Source organism: Helianthus annuus, chromosome 4, assembly GCF_002127325.2.
Source record: "Helianthus annuus cultivar XRQ/B chromosome 4, HanXRQr2.0-SUNRISE, whole genome shotgun sequence".
In the NCBI taxonomy this organism is placed as follows: Eukaryota; Viridiplantae; Streptophyta; class Magnoliopsida; order Asterales; family Asteraceae; genus Helianthus; species Helianthus annuus.
The window spans coordinates 5,132,888-5,154,434 of record NC_035436.2 but is presented as its reverse complement, the minus strand read 5'-3'; the positions used below and the strand labels follow the sequence as shown (position 1 = coordinate 5,154,434).

Sequence of the window (21,547 nt, the reverse complement as noted above, 5' to 3'; positions counted from 1 at the left end):
TTTTGTTTTGTTCCATCTAGGTAATCACTTCAAGAAGTTATCGTTGACTTTCCAAGAAGGTATATTCCAGCCGCCATCTACCCTTTGCTTTGTGCCGACCCAAAAAGACAATATAAAATGACCGAATTGTTCTTCTTATTAACAGAAAAAATAGATAAAGTTAACTCAGTGGACTAAAATAGCAACGATGAAATCTTTCTGGACCTACAGGCAAAAAATGAAACATTTGAACTAAACTAATAAAAGAGCCCAAACCATAGGAACTAAAATGGGCCCCCGCCGTGTAGCTCAGTTGGTTAAGGGGGCGTCAGATTTGCACCAAAAGCTAGAGGTCGCGGGTTCGATTCCGATCCTAAGCGCCAATCGCCTTGCCGCTGAGTGAGGCTGATTTACCTCTCACACGATGGGCCTGAGGCGGCCTGGTGTGGGCCGGTTAGCGTGTCAGGTCATACACGTTTTTGCACCAAAATGGCATTTAACTCGAAAACAAAAGGCTAACATCTTGATTTCATTTGTGACACAAATATTAAATGTTTTGGGCCGACCAAGAAAAAACAAAAGTCTAGCATCTTGATTTCATTTGTGGCCCAAATATTAAATGTTTTGGGCTGACCAAGAAAAAACAAACGTTTAACATCTTGATTTCATTTGTGGCCCAAATATTAAAAGATCTGGATTCTGGAAGCTATTTCGGTATCTTTCGTTGTCACCAAGATGCTAAACTGTAACAATTCACGAACAAAAACGTATATAGAGCATAGGGAATCCCACTGTTATACGCAGGGGTGGCCTGGGGTGCGCAGAGAGGACCACCTGCTAGGACCTGTATTTTCTGAGGGCACATTTAAAAAAAAAATCAGCTATATATAAATGTTACATTTATACTATCTTAAAAGAGAAAGTCGATGGCTCTCAAATCTTACCACCGTCTTTTGTTTGTATATAATGTTTGGTTGCGTAACAATCTTCTAAATGTAATGCTGTTGTAGTGCTCCAACTCAACAAGAGGGTAGGAGTTCGATTCTTGACCCCCCCCCCCCCCCCCTCTTTCTCATATGCTTTTTAATTTATCACACTCACTTTTGTCTTAAACCCCTCGGCTTTGCTACGGCCCCTCAACTTTTGGAGTAATTAATTTTAGTCTCTTATCTAACTTTACTATTCTTCTACTTTGACAATTGACTTTGTTAGCCCCTAGCTTTTTACTAATTTAAATTTCCGTCAACAACATTCGTTCGTTAATTTCTTTTATTTACCCATATCATTTTTTTACTTAAAAAAACTATTTTTACGTGCATATTTTTATGTACGTATCCGTATAAATTTAAGCGTGTCTATGTTTCGACATAAACCTTTTTTTTTAAACTAATTAGGTCAAATATAACACATTTTTGTTCAAAAAAACCATTTTTACGTGCATATTTTTATGTATGTGTCTGTATCAATACGAGTTGGTCTACATTTGGATATACTTTTTTTTTAGTATAATACCTTTTCTTACTTATTTTATATACGTTTTCATAAATTTTGTTCCGAACAGAGTGGAGTCCAATTGTGGTTTTTTTTTCAAAGCTTTAATTAATCCTATAGAATAAGTTATGAGTATACGAGATAGATTCAATTACTTTAAGTTATAATCCAATCACAATACTTATATAGGTCACATGAGTTCAATCAGAGATATGTCAAAACACGCGTTTTCATATGGTTAGCGCATCACCTAACACTTGAACAAATCCATTCGATGTTTGCAATGTACTTGCACCACAACGCACGCGGGCCTTAGGATACCCGCGGGCCTTATTACTAGTTTAAAAAAAATAGTGTACCCATACAAAACACCAAGTCGTTGATAGGCCTATTTACAAATCTATCTTGAATTTTATAAGTTAGCCCATTAGGTTTAACCCAATACCCATTTGATTTAAAATAATAATAATAATAATAATAATAATAATATAATAATAATAATAAAACAATATCCTTTTGTTTGTGCGACAATTGGCAAACACATTGAGATTGAAACGACGCACACTCGCAAATCCTTGAACGACAAGCCAATAGCCAACCACGGAAACACCTAGTTCGTCCTTTCTAATTGAAACTTTGGCAGTTCTTTGGCTTCTCTAGCCACACGGATGCAAAGGTAGGGGCGGCACTGTTTTGTCTATCGTAGAATTTGCAATCAACCCACGTCTCACTGTCATCTTCTTGCTCTCAACGCAACTCTGACTCGGTGACTCGCAACTCGCAAGGCTTCGCGGCAGTGACCAGGTATGATTAGTTACATGTTATTTAGCATTAATTGTCAATTAATTAGGTGTTATTTGGCGTTATATTTCTTTAAGGCCTAAAGGGCACATTTTTTCAAACTCGTCCAGGGCACCTGAATTCTCAGGGTCGACCCTAGTTATACACTAAGAAATCAATAACTGAATGAACACACTGGTAAATAAACGGATTTGGATTGATAAGGACAAACTGTGAAGCGTGCACTCAAGAACAATGTTCAAGTCTGGGTTTCACATAGGCTCACAACCTAATTATAGAGCCAACACCCAAAGTATGCGCTTCAGATTGGTATGTGCTTCAAAAGCATTGAAGCATGTACTTTGGGAGTTGTTGCTATAGTATGCGCTTCACAGTTTAAAACGTCTATTTTAGACTTATGCAAATACAAAATCCAAAATACATGATCTACCTATCTAACTGTTGCAACATCAATTTTCAGATCCTAACAATCTTCCCCTAAAGTTTATATTGGCAATGTCTTTATCTTGTTGTCCAAAAACCTTCAACAACCATTAACTCAGCAAACCTTCCAATCATCAGTCAGTCTTCTAAATCTGATCCATCACTCTTATATTCACATCTTTACAAATTCTTTAGCGTATGATTCAAAACTAGGCATCACACTTAACCCAAACCTAATGGACTTCTAATTACAATCTAGCCCAACACAAGTTTATCGAGTACTACCCATACAACAACAACAACAACAATCATACCCAGTAAATCCCACAAATAGCAGAACTATGGGTAGGGTCTGGGGGAGGTGGGATATAGGCAAACCTTTCCTCTATTCGAGAATAGAGAGGCTGCTTCCTGAGAGACCCCCGGCTCCAAAACAACACTACTACAGAAATAGGCATTTGCTACGGCCAAATTCGTAGCAAATTCGTTGCAAACACCCATTTTACTACGGAATTGCTACAGATTTGGTCCGTAGCTACAAGTCTCGTCGCTAATTTATTTGCTACCAACTTTAGCTACGAACGTCATATTCGCGACGACTTTTGCTACAAAAAAGGCGTCGCTATTTTTAGCCACAGATTTGCTACGGAAAAGGTTGCTATGAAATTTTGCTATGGTTTTTTAGCTACGGAGGTTTTTAGCTATGAAATTTTTAGCTACGGAGATTTTTAGCTACGAACTTTTGCAACTGATTTTTAGCTACGAAGTAGTTTTTGCTACGAATGTTAGATACTAACATTTGCTATGTTTTTGTTATCATTTTTGCTACTAATTTTAGCTACCAATTTTGCCACGGTTTTAGCTACAAGTTAGTTAGCGACGGAATGTTAGTTGTGAAGTTTGTTACAAATTTTTAGCTACGAAGTTTGCTAGGCAATATTTGCTACAGGTTTGGCTTTGGTTCTTTGATATGGATTTAGAAAAAAAAATGCTTGGCATTTTGCTACATTTTTGCTACTAGGTATTTGCTATAGAATACATATTCAAATTTTCTCTATTTATATAACTAATGTAGACAATACATATTCAAATTCACATCGAACAAGAGAATTTTGACCTATATAAATTTACAAATTCACACTACATGTCCCAACAAGGTTTACTATAGACATGATGGAAAAATAAATTAATAAAGAAAAAGAACTAAAGTGCAGCTTTCATGTTTCCGTGAATGATGCTTCCCATTTTCATAGAGGATTTGTCATGGAATGATGTCTACAAATACCAAGTAAAAAATATAAGATTAATTGTAAGTTGATAATTTAACTAAACTTGTGCCTCAAACATTTTACCTCTAATAAGATTAACTTCCATTTCCATGTTCCTGCACAAACAAATGCAAATGTTAAACACCAATGTGCAAACGGTTAAAAATGTTTTTTTATTTAGGTTTCAGTAATAACTTATACACCGATGATGAGATATGCTTTGTGGTCCATAAACCATAACAAAATAAATAGTATAAGAACATTATCATGAATTCATGATGGATAATCTACAAGGAGCGAGCAAACATGAGGTAATCACAATTATCAATATACTATATATATAATTTAATACTACTGAAATTTTGGAATTGAAATCAAAACATCCTTTTTGAATTTCGGATAATCATGCTTTAATTTCGAATTTTAAGTCACGAAACTCAAAACCAATCACAATAAATAACTCAACTGAATTAACATGTAAAAAAAAAAACTATCAACCTGTTTTCAAGGTAGCACCACTGACTCATGGATATTCAGTAGAGAAGATGATTGACGGTTGAGAGAGCGAGAGTATGAAGTAATATGGGAATGTGTCAATTTGATATAAGTAAGAAGCCTATTGGCGGGAAGAGGGATCAAGTGTGTTAGTGGGAGGGAAATCCAAAAAATTGGGGGAAAGGTGGTTTTGGGATAGGCGGGAACAGAGTTTATGTTTAATATATTTGACAAATAAAAATTATACAAAGTTAAATAACAGCTTAAATAATTACCTATATATTAAAAATTACCTTTCATAACAACCCTTCCTAAAATATTTAGAACACCTCTATACGTCCTAAAATACACCCCGTATACGTAAAATGACCCTAAATACCTTTATTTTTGCAAAAAAAATAAAATAAAAACAAAAATTATTGGTCTCTGGCGGGGCGCGACAGAGCCATTGAAGGCCGTCGCGGGGCGCGAGCGCCTGGCCACCCGCCCTCACCCCCTGCTGCCACGTGTCGAGTAGCATGTCGAAGCTATGGGACCGACTCAGCAAGGCTAGGGCCTACACCCCTAGCTCGCGGGGCGCGACTGTCACACCCTGGCTTTTGCAGAAGCGTGGATTATTTTGGTGTGACTTCTTAATACCATAGTAACAATCATAACAATGCTATATGAAAATAAAACACAAGATGTTCATCCATTCATTAAGTTTAATAATACCACAACATCATTGTTTGAAAATATCGACACTTAAGATAAGTTACAAACCATACTTGTTTAAAACGTGTTCAGAAGACACAACAAAAGACTTTAAATACACGTGGTTTAAAGACATGTAACCCGTCCAGGTAAGGATTACACCTCCTAAACCAACTACCCTGGATGACATCTTTATTCAACGCATCTTAACACTAATGCAGACACTTGCCAGATCCCTTAGTTTCCTGAAATACATGTAGTTTGAAAAATCAACAAAAGTTGAGCGAGTTCATGTGTAAGTGAGTATGTATAAACCTTTGTAAACAATGTAAGTATGTGAGTATGTATAAACCCGTCCAGGTAAGGATTACCACCAGCCAGGATTGACAATACCGTGGGTGGTAATTAAAGTAGATATAAACAAATGTAATTGTTGGATTGCCCTCAATGTTGTACAATGATAAAACATGTTTGATTAAATTGGGATTCACTCACCAGTATTTCCCACTGACAAAATGTTTATAAACGCGTTTCAGGTAACAAAATGTGAAAGCTAAATAGAAGCCAGTTGGACAGCACTGAAGGTTTGGAAAAGTGGCTATAAAAGTTACCTAAATAAAGAAGATGTCTTATTTCAATAAAATGGGGTGTATCCCTATAAACATGTTTGTAATGGAAACTTGGGAATTTCCAATGTATTTAATATTATAAAAATGTGGTATTTTACTCTGATAAAATATTTCCTAACTACGGTCCTGATGTAAATTCCGCTGCCAAACTAATAAACACCGATACCATTGAATCTGTGCTCGCGGCCGCCCGTTCCCAAATGAATAGGGGCCGGGGGTTGCGACACCTTCCCTATATATTAAAAATAAAACCCAATGAATAGTAACATCACAAAGGGATGGGCAAATGGTATGGGGTACCGGTACCGGTACAGAATCGGTACCGACTTTTGACAGTTTTGGTACCAGTTTGCACCGATATTCACTGGTTTTTACCCTCAAATACCGGTGTCATACCAGTACCGACTGGTACCAAACTGTATCCGTCACACCCCGTTATTTCCACGTATTACCGGTGGGCCCAGTGGGGAGTATCGTGACGTAGTTGATATCATTATAGTCAAACAACACAAATTTTAAAATGCACAACGGAAGCAAAAGAAAATGAATCACATTATAACCGAATTATAGTAATATCACAGTATCACAAATGGACTGTAATGGATCCACAGGCGGATCCAATACGTAGCTTCTAAGGACATCAAAACACGTAAAAAACGTAAAATGAAGACAACAAAAAGAAGAATCTAATTGTTAACATCTTGGAGGCCAATGTTCGGAGCGATTCCGGCCATCGCATGCGTACGCCGTCAAAGAAGTGGCGGACGTTAGTAGATCGCATAGAGGGAGAGAGACTGAACACTTCCGAGTAAGTCGAAACACACTAAACCAAGAACTTAAATATACATTAAAGAAAACAATTCACAAAGCCAACTTTACAAACCTGAGATGCACACTAATATGTGAGGTACAAACAGGACAAGCACAAATATGTTGCAAATTAATAACATCTAAATTATTTTTCAATACTCATTTTCTTGATTTTTCCTATGGTTTTTATTATGAGTTTTCTAGAATTATCTTTGAGTTCAATGCCATTTTAGTCCTTGTGGTTTAGGTAATTTCGCTAGTTTAGTCCAAAGGTTTCATTTTTCTCATGTGGGTCCAAAAAGGTTTCACCGTTGCCATTTCAGTCCACTAGGTTAACTTCATCCATTTTTCTATTAACGAGAAGTGCAATTCAGTCATTTTGTATGTAATTATGTTAACTAGAAGGACAATTCGGCCATATAAAATGACCTAATTACCCTCAATTCAGTCATTTTGTATGTAATTATGTTAACTAGAAGGACAATTTGGACTAAACTGGCAAAATGACCCAAACCATAGGGACTAAAATGGCATTTAACTCATTATCTTTTGAATATTTTATCTTGTCAAATTTGCTACATATTTTGCTATAGATGTTTTATTGTTTTTAAATATATTTCTCGTTCTTGCAAAGAATTTTTTAATTTAAATACATATTAGTTTTCTAGATTTTGTTATTATTTTTTAAAATACTTATGTGCTCAAATTTGCTTGCTATAGATTTTTTTAACTTTTTTTAATTAATTTCTAAATATTTATTTTCATGCTTTTGCTACCGATTTTGCTACATTATTTTTGTTATATTTATTTACTCTGTTTTGCTACGAATGTTTCTACAAGTTTTTCTACCTTTGGTTTTAGATATATTTTTTTTTCTAGATTTTGCTACGAATTTTGCTACGAATTTTATTTAATTATTATTTAAATAGGTATATTCTCTATTTTACTACAGATTTGGCTATGGTTTTTATTTAACATTTTATAGCTGATTTCTAAATATTTATTTTCATTGTTTTGCTACGGATTTTGCTACAATATTTTCTTTTATATTTATTTTCTGAGTTTTGCCACGGATTTGCTATGGATTTTGCTACGAATATCATTTGCAACGGAATATCTGTAGCAAAATGGTAGCAAAATGTGTTTGTAGCTAATCCGTAGCTAATTCGTAGCAAAATTCGTGACCGAATTTTTCCCATAGCGAAAGTTCATAGCAATTGCCTCTTTTTGTAGTAGTGCAACCAACAGACAGATAGACGAAAAACGGGCAAATAAATCGCGTAGCAGTAGGCAGATAAATCATCAGTAAGCAACATATATGCATATAAACAAGGAAAACATCATATGTTGGTCTACCTACAGTGTAAAAGAAATCTAACCCCCCCCCCCCTCTCCCAAGGAAAAGGTAGGACACGTCTATACCCTCACCTACAAGTCCTTAACCTTAATCCTATGTCTCCACGCACTCCTATCATGAACCATGTCCTCAGAGAGGTGCAATTCTACCAAATCTTGCCTAAGTCTTTCATCCCAAGTCAACTTGGGTCTGCCTTTACTCCTCCTTCCTTCCACTATCATGGTTTCCACTGCTCTAACCGGTTATGTCAACTGCCTCCTCTTCACATGCCCAAACCATCTCAACCTTCCCTCTTTTAACTTGTCTGATATACTAGCTACTCCTAACCAATCCCTAAAAACCTCACTTCTTATTCGGTCTAACATCATGTGGCCACACATCCACCTAAGCATCCTCATCTCCGCTACCTCCATCTTGCGCGCTTGTGTTTTCTTGATGGCCCAACAATCTGTCCCATATAACATAGCCGGTCTAACTGCTACCCTATAAAATTTTCCCTTTACTTTTGTTGGGAACCTCCTGTCACACAAAATCCCAGTGGCTGCTCTCCACCTACACCAGCCAACCTGGATGCGATGAGATACGTCACTATCTATCTCCCCGTCCCTTTGCACAAACGATCCTAAGTATTTGAACTTAGTCGTTTGTGGGACCACTTGACCCTCAATGGTAACCTGGGTGTCCTCGTTGTCACCTGCACCGCTGAAATTACAATAAAGGTATTCAGTCTTAGACCGACTAATCCTTAACCCATTTCCTTCTAAGGCTGCTCTCCATTCCTCTAGCCTGACATTTAGGGTTTGTCTAGTTTCAGCAACTAACACTATATCATCCGCAAAAAGCATGCACCACGGAACTGTCTCTTGAATAGACTTGGACAGCTCATCCAAAACAACCGCAAAAAGAAACGGACTTAACGCGGACCCCTGGTGGAGTCCTACTTCCACGGGAAAGACTCTGTATCTCCTACAGGCACCCGAACCCTAGTCACAGTCCTATCATACATATCCCTAATTAAGTCTATATACTTCCCAGGAACTCCCCTACCCTCCAAGCTTTCCCAGATCAGTCTACGTGGCACCCTGTCATATGCCTTTTCAAGGTCAATGAATACCATATGTAGATCTCGCTTTTTCTCCCTATACTTTTCCATTAATCTCCGTAGAATATGAATTGCTTCCGTGGTTGAGCGCCCTGGCATGAAACCAAACTGGTTTACCGTAACCTGAGTTTCTTTTCTAATCCTAGTCTCAATTACCCGCTCCCATAGTTTCATAGTGTGGCTTAATAGTTTAATCCCTCTGTAGTTCCCACAACACTGAGCATCTCCTTTATTCTTATACAAGGGCACCACGCCACTACTCCTCCACTGCTCCGGGATTTTTCCAGATTTGAAAATAAGATTAAACAAAGTAGCTAGCCATCGAACTCCATCCTCTCCCAAACACTTCCACACTTCTATCGGTATGTTGTCAGGACCAACTGCCTTAGCTCTTCCCATCTTCTTGAGTGCTGTCCTTATTTCTCCCATTGTAATACTCCGACAATAGCAGTTATTTCGTTGTCGTCCTTGAGTGTTGTTGTTGTCGCTTTCTTGTTGGACTTCCCTCCCCCCCCATTAAAAAGATTAGAAAAGTAGGTTTGCCATCTCAACTTAATGTCTGGTTCTTTTACTAGGACATGCCCATCCTCTCCTTTTATAAATTTCACTACCCCTAAATCTTGCTTTCTATGCTCCCTAGCTTTGGCAATCCTGAACATGGCATGTTCCCTTTCCTTCGTCTCCAGGCGTTCATACATATTCTTATAAGCTGTGTTCTTTGCCTCCACCACTGCCTTTGACCCAATACAATACGCCCATACCCTTTAATCCCTTTATGATTAGAATAACTAACATCACCCCCTAATCATAAACCCAAATAATCATGTTTTTAAATAAAGATATTTGAAAATTTGAGCAATTTTGGTGGGCAGACTTTTTGAGCATAAACAACAGAGGTTCTAGAAGAACGTAATGGGTAACAAGTAAATATAGGTTTAGACTTAACCATATCAATTTTAGTACATGTTTGAACGATTTGTTTAGGGCGAACTATATTTTGTCCATTTCTTAAAAGTAAAAAAAAGGCGAACTATATTTTGTCCATTTCTTAAAAGTAAAAAAAAAACAGCCAACGCTTTATATTTAAACAATAATCTACATATTCAAACAATAACTATTTAGTGGTTTTATCCTCAAAAGACTTTGTACGTCTTTCAACCCATTTGAGCCATTCAACCATATAATTTTTTAATTTACCACACATGTTTTTTTATATTTATGAATATATAAACTCTGGGTGAGGTTACTGTAAAAAGGACATTTTTCGTGAGAAATGTGAGAACGCATAGAAATTGACATATAGACATCATGTTTTGAACTTAGACATGATATTTTGGGTTGTTTTGACAAAAAAAAATATCAAATATAACAATTTAAAACACAATCCAACATATTATGGATGTGAAATTTAAAACACACTACTTAAGATTCTTGGCATGGTGTTTTAAGCCTAGAATTCAATGAATTGTGTCTTAAATTGTTATGTTTAGTGTTTTTCTTACCAAAACTTCCCAAAACATTATGCACAAATCCAAAACATGATGTCTACATATGAATTTTTATGCCTTCTCACACTTCTCACGAAAAATGTTTTTTTTTTTACATGATCCTAAGACTATAAACTCTATCAAACAATATTTGTATTAATGGTGTTTTAGTCGTTTTGAATGGCGTCTTGCTCATTAGTTTCGCGTTTTGAATTTGATCAGTAAAAAGACATTTTTACCCTTAATGAAGCACGTTCAAGTGTAAAATTGATGTTATTTACAAAAACTCCACCGCGCCAATCTAGTCCATAGATTGTTTTGATCTCACGATCCATAAGCGTTCTCAGCGTTCTCATACTTTTCACCGTCTTCTCTAAATCCTGACCCATAACCCCATAGTGTATTTAATTACAAACAAACCTCTTAACTTAGATGAATTATTCAACTAGTAATCTCTTTTCAAATCGCGCCACTCTCGTGTTAGAACATTTAATCCATCAAGTATTCCTTTTCATTCGTTGATCAAAGTGTGACTTTTTAGATCATACCATATTATTAATAGTATTAATTTATCATAAACGAACAGTGGCGTCTCTGAGAATTCATGTACCCTGTTCGAACTCGAAAAATGTGCCCTTATACCTTAACGATACCTTAACAATAAACAATGCAATTACGAAAATGAGAAAATTATAGTATACAAATGAGTTACATTACATACCGTAATAACTAATAAACTAATAGCTAACCACTGATTCGTGCAACCATTCTTGTATTTTTCATAGCAAATTGGTGGATCAACTCTTCACAATTTATATTATCTAAGACTTCGTTTTCAATTAGTAATGGGCTCAATAAACCTAGTGGGCTAAATTCTAAAGTCTAAGCCATAAAAAATGATTTGTAAATAAGCCTTACTTGAAATTGGTATGAATTTACTATTTTAAAAAAATTAACATATATATATCGGATTTTTTAAAAACATATGCCCTGCGAAATCACGGGCCTTGTGCGGAAGTCCTCCCCGCACACCATCTAAGCCTCCCCTGTAAACGAACATGCTAATCCAACAAAATTGATGGTTAAAGGTTGATCATTGGTGTCTCATGTCTGCCATGGAAATAGTTGTAGGGTTTTTTTAAGAAAGAAGAACAAGTGAGTAACGTTCAGAAAAGCTCTGATGGTATGAGTTGGAATAGCATTCATTACATTGATAATAAGATATTTAAATGCAAGGGTTTGTACAAGGTGAATTGACAACTATACATATATATGCTATAATGAAAATACATATAATATAAATACAAGGGTTTGCATGAAGGGAAAGAATTCAAAATAATATGAATATTTCTGTGACATCCTTTATAAAGTGTATGGTACAGTTGTTCGCACAAATCTTGCAAATACTCAACTTACTTTTGGTTTTGCAATCAATGTGCCTCTACAGATGTAAAGCTCAAAAAAATAAATAAAAAAAATACACATATATAATGGTAAATTCAAAACAGAACTGTGAAAACCACATAAACACTTAGACACGTAACATTAACTTTAATAAACTACAAATGCATCTGCAAATGTAGAGCTCGAAACATATAAACCGTTCAAACTTATAATCCTAGTTTCTCGACCCACGTTCGTCGCTGGAGTCACTAGTTTTATGATCAGCCTCGACTACCATTTTATCTGCACGCGGTCCGTAAGCCCGACTACAAATAACAAAATACAAAATATTTATGCAACTCATAATACCAAGGAGCCAATAATACTTATCATAATGACCCTGATTAATATTAGTAGCAACCCAACTCTCTTTTCCATCCCCTTTTGTTAAACCATCCACAATGCTTAGAATAACACTAGCAAACAAGTGTCCAAACCCCGAGCCGAGCATATAAAGAGCGGACGCGATACTTGTCATACTCTTCGGGAATTCATGATAGTAGAACTCTATTTGACCAATTATGTTCAAACCATCCGCCAACCCGTATAGGACATGATGTGGAATAAGCCACATCGCGGACATTTTTACAACCCCTTGAGGATTATTCAAAAGCCCTTCTTCAATAGCTTTATTTCTTCTTATGTGCTCTACAAGCCCTACAATGACTGTCGCGATTATTGAGATCACGAGGCCCGCCCCTATTCTTAGTTTTACATTTATATAAGCGGGCTTCCCTTGAATTTTCGATAATAAAGGGATGATAGCGCGGTCATATAGTACAACCCAAACCAATATCGTTACGATTGTGAAAAAGCCGAATGAGGCAGCGGGGATTTCAAGTGTTGATGTGATGTGTCGGTCCATGGTTGAAGCTTGGACGACAGGAAATGTGATTTGGCTCATGAGGACTGATAACATTATACATGAAGACCATAATGGGATCACTTTAACGAGTGCCTTTAGCTCTTCGACTTGATCAACCGTGCATATGGTCCAAGGATCTTCAAAGGTCATACCTTCGGATTTGCTAAGAATGCAAGCCTTGTTCAAGAACCTATAGGGAAAATGATCCATAAATGATGTAAAAGTTATTATAACTAGATGATACATATGCCACTTTTGATTCATTTACTTATAAATGAGTTGATTTTGGTTATGTTATATCTCTATTCTCTAACAATCCATACGGGTGGATAAACAACCAAATGTACCTTGGACCTTTAGTGCATACAACCACCTTGGACATTTTGTTAAAAAAAATAGATTATTCTATTCTAATATATTATATTTGTAATCTTTCAATACTTTAGCTGTTTTTAAGAAATTTTAAGTGGACAAAAGTGTGATTCGTCAACCTGATCCATTTTGTTAGTTGGATAATGCAGGGCCGACCCTAAGAATTCGTGTGCCCTGTTCAAGCTCGAAAAAATGTGCTCTTCGGCTTTAACGAAATATATAAATGTAAACTAGTTTTTTATATAACTGTTCACGAAATCATAGTATTCACTCAGATCAAACAGAGATACTACGGCCATGTGTTTTGGGTTTCTGGTCGGTTCAACGTTTCGGGCCAAATAAGGTTTATCACATAATAAAAAACACGATACAGTAAGAAAAAATGAAAGTAGCAAACACATTTCCTATTTTTCTAAATGTGGTTTACTTTTGTCAGCACAATCCACACCAAAATCAATTCACAGATCAAAACTAATATCATCTATTTTAGATTAAAAAAAAAACCCTTCAAAAAATAAAATATAAAATGGAACCCTTCAAAAAAATATAAAAGCAAGCATGACTCGAACCCGGTATTTCAAGTTTGGAAGCAGGGAACTTAACCACTAAGCCATTCATCTAATTATATTGATATACTCTTAAACAAGAATTATAACATATATAATTTTTTTTTAAAACGTGCCCTTCGGAATCTCGGGCCCTGGCCGGTGGTCCTCCCCGCCACCTCCAGGGCCGCCCCTGGGATAATGGATCACTTTGGATTATGTCTTGGGAAAATATCTAAAATTTCATTGAACAATTCCCATTTTTAAAAGCGCCACCTCTCAAGTTTTAGAAGAGACGTTTCATGGATCTATGTGTATGGGAAGCGTTATTTTAAGAATAATTATCAACTTGTAGCGTCATCTAATACAAACATGACATATGGCTGTTTTTTATCTTGAGACGTCTAGGAGACGTTTGGGAGGCGTCTGTCTGACGTCTGGGGTCTGGGAGATGTATCAAGATAAAAAAACAGACGCATGTCATGTTTGTATTGAATGGCACTACTTGATAATTATTCTTAAAATGACGCTCCCTAGGCACATGGATGCGTGAAACTTCTCTCCCAAGACTTGGGAGGTGGCCATTTTAGAAATACGGATTGTTAATGGTCATTTTCAGGATTTTCCCTTATGTTCTCTTTGATAAGTCAAACGAGATTTCTTTGTCGAAATAAGCGTAAAGGAAACATGCCATATATATGAGTCTAAACGGATTAAACTTCCTTTAAAATGAATTTTTAATACATAATACATTATTTTTATTCAAAAATTAGTTTATTGGTGAAATAAATATTCTTCTTAACCATAGATGATGCTCTAATTAGCTTATAAAACCGAGTTAGATGTACCACATCCATATCGCCATGCACACAAACATTGATATTTTTACGTGTTACCCAACCCGTTAGAAACACCCATTGAGCCAACCCCTACTAGAAAGCAATGTCATGTATAGATAGAGTACCTTAACTTATCGGTCGGCTTAGTGACGTTTGCATCAGTTTTGTTGTACCACGAGGCATCAACCGAGTTGGGTAACTCAAGCTTTCTATTTTTCCAAGCCACCGATATCACTTGACACAAGCTAGTAAATAAGCTTTTTTCGACCTTCATATTATAGTAAAGAGGATACGCGACGACAAAGATAAAAGTAGAGAAGAACATGAGAATAACCGGGACTCCAAACCCAATTCTCCATCCATAATGTTCTTGAATATAAACAATGCCCGTAAGTGCAATCATGACAGCCATAATAGATGTGGCATAAAACCATCCAAAGAAGCTCTCCAACAGCCTCCCTCGCTTTGCATTATCCTTGGAGTCGATTTGGTCCGCCCCAAATGCCAAAGAACATGGGCGGACCCCACCAGCTCCAATGGACATAAAAGCAAAAGCCCAAAAAAGGAGAGTATTTTGACTGAATGTTGGCGATTTACACGAATGAGGCAGCCGAATGTCACAAGGGGGTGGTTTTGTGTTAGGGAACATTGTTGTTGACCATAGAAGGATCATGCCCTACACATACATCACAGAAATGGTTTAAGTCAAAACTAGCTTCGAACAACGTGAAGCATATAGTAAATTTAGTGATGCTAAATGGGTTGTGTTTGCGGGTCGATAGGGACACAACCCGAAAAACTTATTTATATTCTATTTGCATATTACTACTCTAATATTTATAATTTGCTACCAAAATATAAGTGTATATAAAACAATTACATCTAAACTATAAAACCATGTTTATTGTTCTTTTATAATTTGGGATAAAACACAACTAATACAAATTAAACGTAAAATATACATACAGATCCCTATTTATTTACTATATCTTAAAGAGAAAGTTCGGTGAACATTTCTCTTTTAACACTCAACTTTTGATAACATTCACGTATTAACCCTCAATTATTGACTGCATGTCTCTTTTAACCCTTAACTTATGACAACATTCACATATTAATCCTCAACTTTCAACAACATTCATTAACCCTCAAACTTTTGACAATATTCACTATTAACCCTCGAACATTTGACATGAAACACTATTAACCCTCATCTTTAAGTAAGTTACACATTCACTTCTAACTTTTGATAATTGACAACTTTCACCCTCTAATATTTTCTACTTAATAACTTACACCTCCTTTATGTTTAAATTACTTTTACGACCCTCTTCACTTCTAACTTTTGATAATTAACAACCTTGACCCTCCAACTTTTTCTACTTAATAACTTGACACCTCCTTTTGTTTAAATTACTTTTACTGCTTTACCTCGCAACGTGCGACACACTATTATACATTTTTTTATCTATGTCTGACCACATTAGTATCTAAATTACTTTTACGACTTTACACCACTGTCTAAATTACTTTTACGACTTTACACTGCAACGCCGGGGATGAAAATCTTGATAACCATAACCGACCCACGATTCATAGTTTGTAGTGTATATATAATATTGTTACAAATATTTGTATAGAGAATGAAATCATACCATGAGACTAAAGATGGAACCAAGAAAAATGGTGAGGAACCGGCCGATATATGAATCGGAGAGAAAAGCTCCGAAGAACGGTAAGAAATTGGTCGCCGCCGTCCAGTTTAAAACGACATTTGTGCCCCTAGCGTAACTCATATGGTAATCAACCATGAGGTATTTTATCATGTTTGGAGATAGTCCAAAACTTGCCACTTTTTCAAATGATTCATTTGCTGTTTCCATATAAGTTTAACATTTCAATATAAATTTAAAAGAATAAAATCATAAATATGTCATATGTAATCACATAGGATATGCTACTTTAACATTTCAATATAAATTTAAAAGAATATAATCATAAATATGTCATATGTCCTCACATAGACTATGCTAATGTGTTTAAAACCGATCAAACCGAATCAAGTTGGCCGATTTGAGATCCAAATAATTTGGTTTTCATGGTTTGATGATTTAATATTTTGGTATGGTTTGAAACCTGGAATTAGACGTTTGACCCTTGTTTTTTTTTTTTTTTTTTGTATATTTAGTTTATGTTTGGAATATGTAGTTATGTATTTGTATTATAATCAACCCAATAGGAAATTACATTAAAACAGAAGGCAAATGGGCAACAAGCTGCGCCGTTAACCTCTTTTTTGGATAACAGAACTAAGTCTTTAAAAAATTACATTCATAGATCTTGAGGTCATAACATTGTTGTGCATAACCCGTTGGACTCGGCTAAGTAACTCCACAGTCTCATCTCCGGCGCAAGGAAACCAAAAATATCAAAGTAAATAGTATAAACACATGCTGTTTGTCGAGGCTCGTTTTCTCATCTTTATAATTCAGGAAATATTAATACAAACTAATGACTTTGAAAAAAAAAGATGATTCAAACCGTCAAAACCAAATGGTTAAACCATCAAACCGGTAAAACCATACAATCCGACCGACCAACCAACTCAACCCCGTTGGTTTTGTTTATATCGGCACACGAAACAGTAGTTAGCAGTTCGACCAAAAATTTTCGTCAAAACCAACTAAATTGGACATGAACACCTATTTAGTATTAAAAAAAAACAAAAAACAAAATATGATCCATCCATGAATACCTAAGATGAATGGCATGGTTCTTAGACCGCCCTTTCGAATTCCTGATGAGTTTGCTTGTTTCATTTCACCTTTTTCTGTAGAAGGATCCTCCATGTGTCTCTCTCTCTCTCTTCTGTTTTAAGCACAACATGAACAAGAAAACACGACATATATATAGTGCATGTTTGGCTTTCCTTTTGAAAATGACTTTTCAACTTATTTAAGAAGTAATAAGTCAGGATTTCCTGACTTATTGACTTATTCACTCACACACAAAGGAAATCCAAACATTTTGAAAAGTCCTTTTTGCCTCAAATAAGTCAATAAGTTGAAATAGAAGGAACCCCAAACACCCCCATACACAAAGTGAGAGCGTGTGACGTTACAAACGTAAATTTAAAAAATCCCACTAGCAAGTACACCCGGATTTTCGTCCCATCGTGTGTTACGTCAGTGTGTTACGTCAGAGAATTCTGCTTTGGGGTGGCACAACAACTGTCAAGTGGCAACTGGTAGTATGGTTTTCCGGGGGAACGCCAAAGCCAAACTCTGAAGTCAGCGTGGGTCTGATTAAGACAACATAGTTGGGCCGGAGTAAGACCACCAATTTGAAAAGTGTGGTGACCAAACACCAAAAGAGAGTTATTGTTCCAAAAAAAACAAATTATTAATATTAGCTTTTATAACTTCTTAGCCTAAAATGTTTTTTATATATAATTTTATTTGTTGTAATCTTACTTCTGAATTAATACTTGTGTCTCTATTGGGATTTGAACCCTTAACCTCATGTGAAGGAATGAGATTTATTTACAGAGTAAACTGTCAAAATGGTTCCCGATGTTTGATTATATTTGTCACTTTAGTCCAAAACTCAAACCTTTTGAATCGTGGTCCTTGTGGTTTCAATTTTGTTGTCATTTTCATTCAAAATAAAAATTTGTTAAGATTTTTCAATTAACATCTAACTTTTTTGTCTTTTTCCTCCCTTTTAGTGAAGGGCAAAATGGTTTTTTAACGTTTTATTATAACGAATTAAAAAAAATTTAACCATTTTGCCCTTCATTAAAAGAGAGGAAAAAGACAAAAAAATTGGATGTTAATTGAAAAATCTAATTAGATTTTGCTTTTGGATGAAAATGGTATTTTGACAATTTTATATTTTATTTACACCTTAATAACGAAAGGATACAAACCCTTTGGTATTGAATATATGTAACATTTCTTGGCCTTTGATCATGGAACAAGGGGAAAGGAGTATGATCATGGTTTATGACTTGAAAAATACGTATGTTATTATATAATATAATACGAAGAACCTAAAATAGTTTTCACGGGTGGTAAGCTTTTGAGTCCATCCAATGAACTATTAGTTTCACGCAATGTTTTAAAAACCGGTTTAAACCTGTCGGTTGAACCGGTTAAACCGGATGCCGGATGCTTGGCCGGCGCGAATCATACCGATAAACTAAGGAAATGACAAAGAAGTTGTACCGCCGGTAAATTGGGTTATAACGGTTTAAACCGGTATACCGGTACCGGTTTATACCGGGCGAAATGTCCAAATTTTGAACTTTTAATTTTTAAGTGCATAAAAAATGTGACTATTTACCTTCTTAGCTAAAGCGTAAAACTTAGCGCCCACAATTGACAATCTACATCGATCAAACTTCTTCCTAACTCAAAGATAGAAAATCATTGGGTTTTTAAATTAAGTTCTTCAACCGATCATTCAGGTTATAGTGTTTGCTAATTGCTATATAATGGGTATTTAATCATGAACTTTTAGATTATTTTTTATTATGGATTAACTTTTGAAATATTTTTTTTTACTATGGAATGATGTAGTTTTAGATTATTTTTTGAGTTGAAATTATATTTTATGGATTTATAGAGTTAATTAGTCAACCCGGTTGAACCGCCCGATACAATCCGGTTCAACCGGGTGAACCATTTCTGAGTCTAACCCGGTACGATTAAAATACCGATTTTTAAAACATTGGTTTCACGGGTGCAACCCCCCCCCCCATTTTCTACTTTTTTCGAAAATTTTAAAATTATATAGGATTATCCCACAATTATTTTGCCTAAATATTTATACAATATATAAATTGGGTCTGATGACTTTCCACCCCCTCGAAACTTTTGGTTAAGCTTCGTCACTGTTTTAAATGCTAGTTAGTTAATAGTTGTGACTTAAATTTCCATATGTATACCAATCAACCAAGATAGTATTTTTTTTATTATAATACTATTCATTTTTCAATACGATTACAAACTAATGTATACTAATTTTCAAACAAAGAAGAATGGACCCGGTACAAGTATATGTATGTAATACTGATTAGATAGTGAGATAGAACAATTGACAATTATAATTATACAGTTACATAATCTCCTTATGTATATAGACTAATGGTCAAATAATTATGTAATTCTGATGGTTGTTTATATAAAATGTGCATCGTATATTCGTATCAATGTTTAAGCGGCTCAAACGGCCTAAGTTCATACATACTAACGGTAAGTGACGATTTAATGAAAGTTTATTTAATAAATCATATGGAAAGCTACACCATCAGACTTGGTCGATGATTGAAATGAGTGGCAAGAATATAGAATATGCTAAATGATAGGTATATGAGCATGCATGTGACAAAAGAAAGCCGTTGTAATAATCGTTTTTGTTGGGTTGCTCTTGTTTTTGTTACCTATGAGCCAATGTTGTAACCTGGGAAAATCTAAAAAATCGTATCAAACTGGATGGCAAAGCATAAACTCGACTAGGAAACTGAAATCTGAAACATTTGGGATGGGTATGAGATTAGGATTGAAAATTTCGGTGGGTTTGGGAAGGGTTTGTATTTTTTTTAACGGCAAACGTTGCAATAAGCTACTTCTAAGTTACATCAAATAAATCCTAACATATCTCATGCTGAACCTTGAATCCTTGAACCCTGGTCTTTTTACCACCCAGCTAATTGTAATTAGTTTTAATAAATCGTAGGTATGAGACGAATATGGTATTAGGTGGTACCCGATTGATGTATCTTACCTAAATATATTAATATATTATAGGCAAATTGGAAATAAATAATCTCACCTAACTCAATTTGGCCGATAATAATCCCAAGTCAATTATTGGCCGATAATAATCCGAACTAGTCATATTTTATTTTTGTAAAATAGTCCGTTGTTAAAATAGCTTAACGGAGTTAAGTTTTTTTTCCGAGTTACAAACTGATGTTTTAGGGCTTTTGATCAGAACGAGGATACGAGTCGATTGATGTAAAACTTACCTCGAAATACTGCCCCAACCCACGAAAACGGTGCTTCAATTCAGGTGTTTAAACTTCCAATTAACAAAAATCAAGCCATTTTGAGCACAATTTCGAGATAAGTTTTACATCAAGCGACTCGTATCCTCGTTCTGATCATAAGCCCTCAAACATCGGTTTGTAATTTGGAAAAAAACTTAACTCCGTTAAGCTATTTTAACGGCGGACTATTTTACAAAAACAATTGACCAGTTTGGATTATTATCGGCCAATAACTGAGTTGGGATTATTACGGCTAAATTGAGTTAGGTGAGATTATTTATTTCCAATTCGCCTATAACTCATTATATAATTTAAACAATATAATTGCTTCTACGATTCTTTTCCCTAACACAGGTGGGTCATCTTGGACTTGAACCAAAGACCTTGCCCTTGATTGCTAATTGTAAAGTAAATTATCACACCCTACGGTCCAACCAATTGGAGAGAATCAGTAGATATGTTTTCGGGGGTGATTCATTCTTCCCAAACGCAATGTACAACTTTGTTAAAATTATATAATCATATTAGAAGTATAGTCGAATATTTTATATTTGAGTTTGGCTCGTTTGCTATTTTATGTGAGTATAAGATCAATTTCCTATATTAGGCATCCCAACGGGTAACTACTAACCACATAAAACCATACACGGGGTATACTCAATATCCACATGTATACCCACAAACCCGATGGAGAATGAATGAGTAATGATTACTCGATAGATATTTAAAACAATTTTGTAATCAGGTATGATTAGATTGTGATTACCAAAACAGCTTCATACCCAATCAAATTGTAAACTAGCTATAAGATATTATTTTTAAAGATTTTTATATGTTGAGTCAACTACAATAAAAGACAAGACATATAAATAACCAGACAACCTTTTTAGTTTTCA

General features: G+C 35.4%; 1 protein-coding gene and 1 long non-coding RNA gene across 2 annotated transcripts; both read right to left on the bottom strand.

Annotated features, from left to right (window-relative positions):
- Positions 1 to 3,730: 3,730 nt before the first annotated feature.
- LOC110934311 lies at positions 3,731 to 4,562 on the bottom strand. Its single transcript, XR_002588225.2, has 3 exons — positions 4,461 to 4,562; positions 4,047 to 4,078; positions 3,731 to 3,969 (listed from the first exon to the last, which is right to left on the bottom strand). It is a non-coding gene; the product is annotated as an uncharacterized LOC110934311 (long non-coding RNA).
- Positions 4,563 to 11,871: 7,309 nt separating this feature from the next.
- On the bottom strand, positions 11,872 to 17,469 carry LOC110932783 (protein NRT1/ PTR FAMILY 1.2). The gene is made up of 4 exons (XM_022176039.2): positions 17,355 to 17,469; positions 16,255 to 16,472; positions 14,725 to 15,275; positions 11,872 to 13,033 (listed from the first exon to the last, which is right to left on the bottom strand). The coding sequence occupies exons 1-4, from the start codon at positions 17,446 to 17,448 to the stop codon at positions 12,154 to 12,156; spliced, it is 1,743 nt and encodes a 580-aa protein (XP_022031731.1). The 5' UTR covers positions 17,449 to 17,469; the 3' UTR covers positions 11,872 to 12,153.
- Positions 17,470 to 21,547: the final 4,078 nt, after the last annotated feature.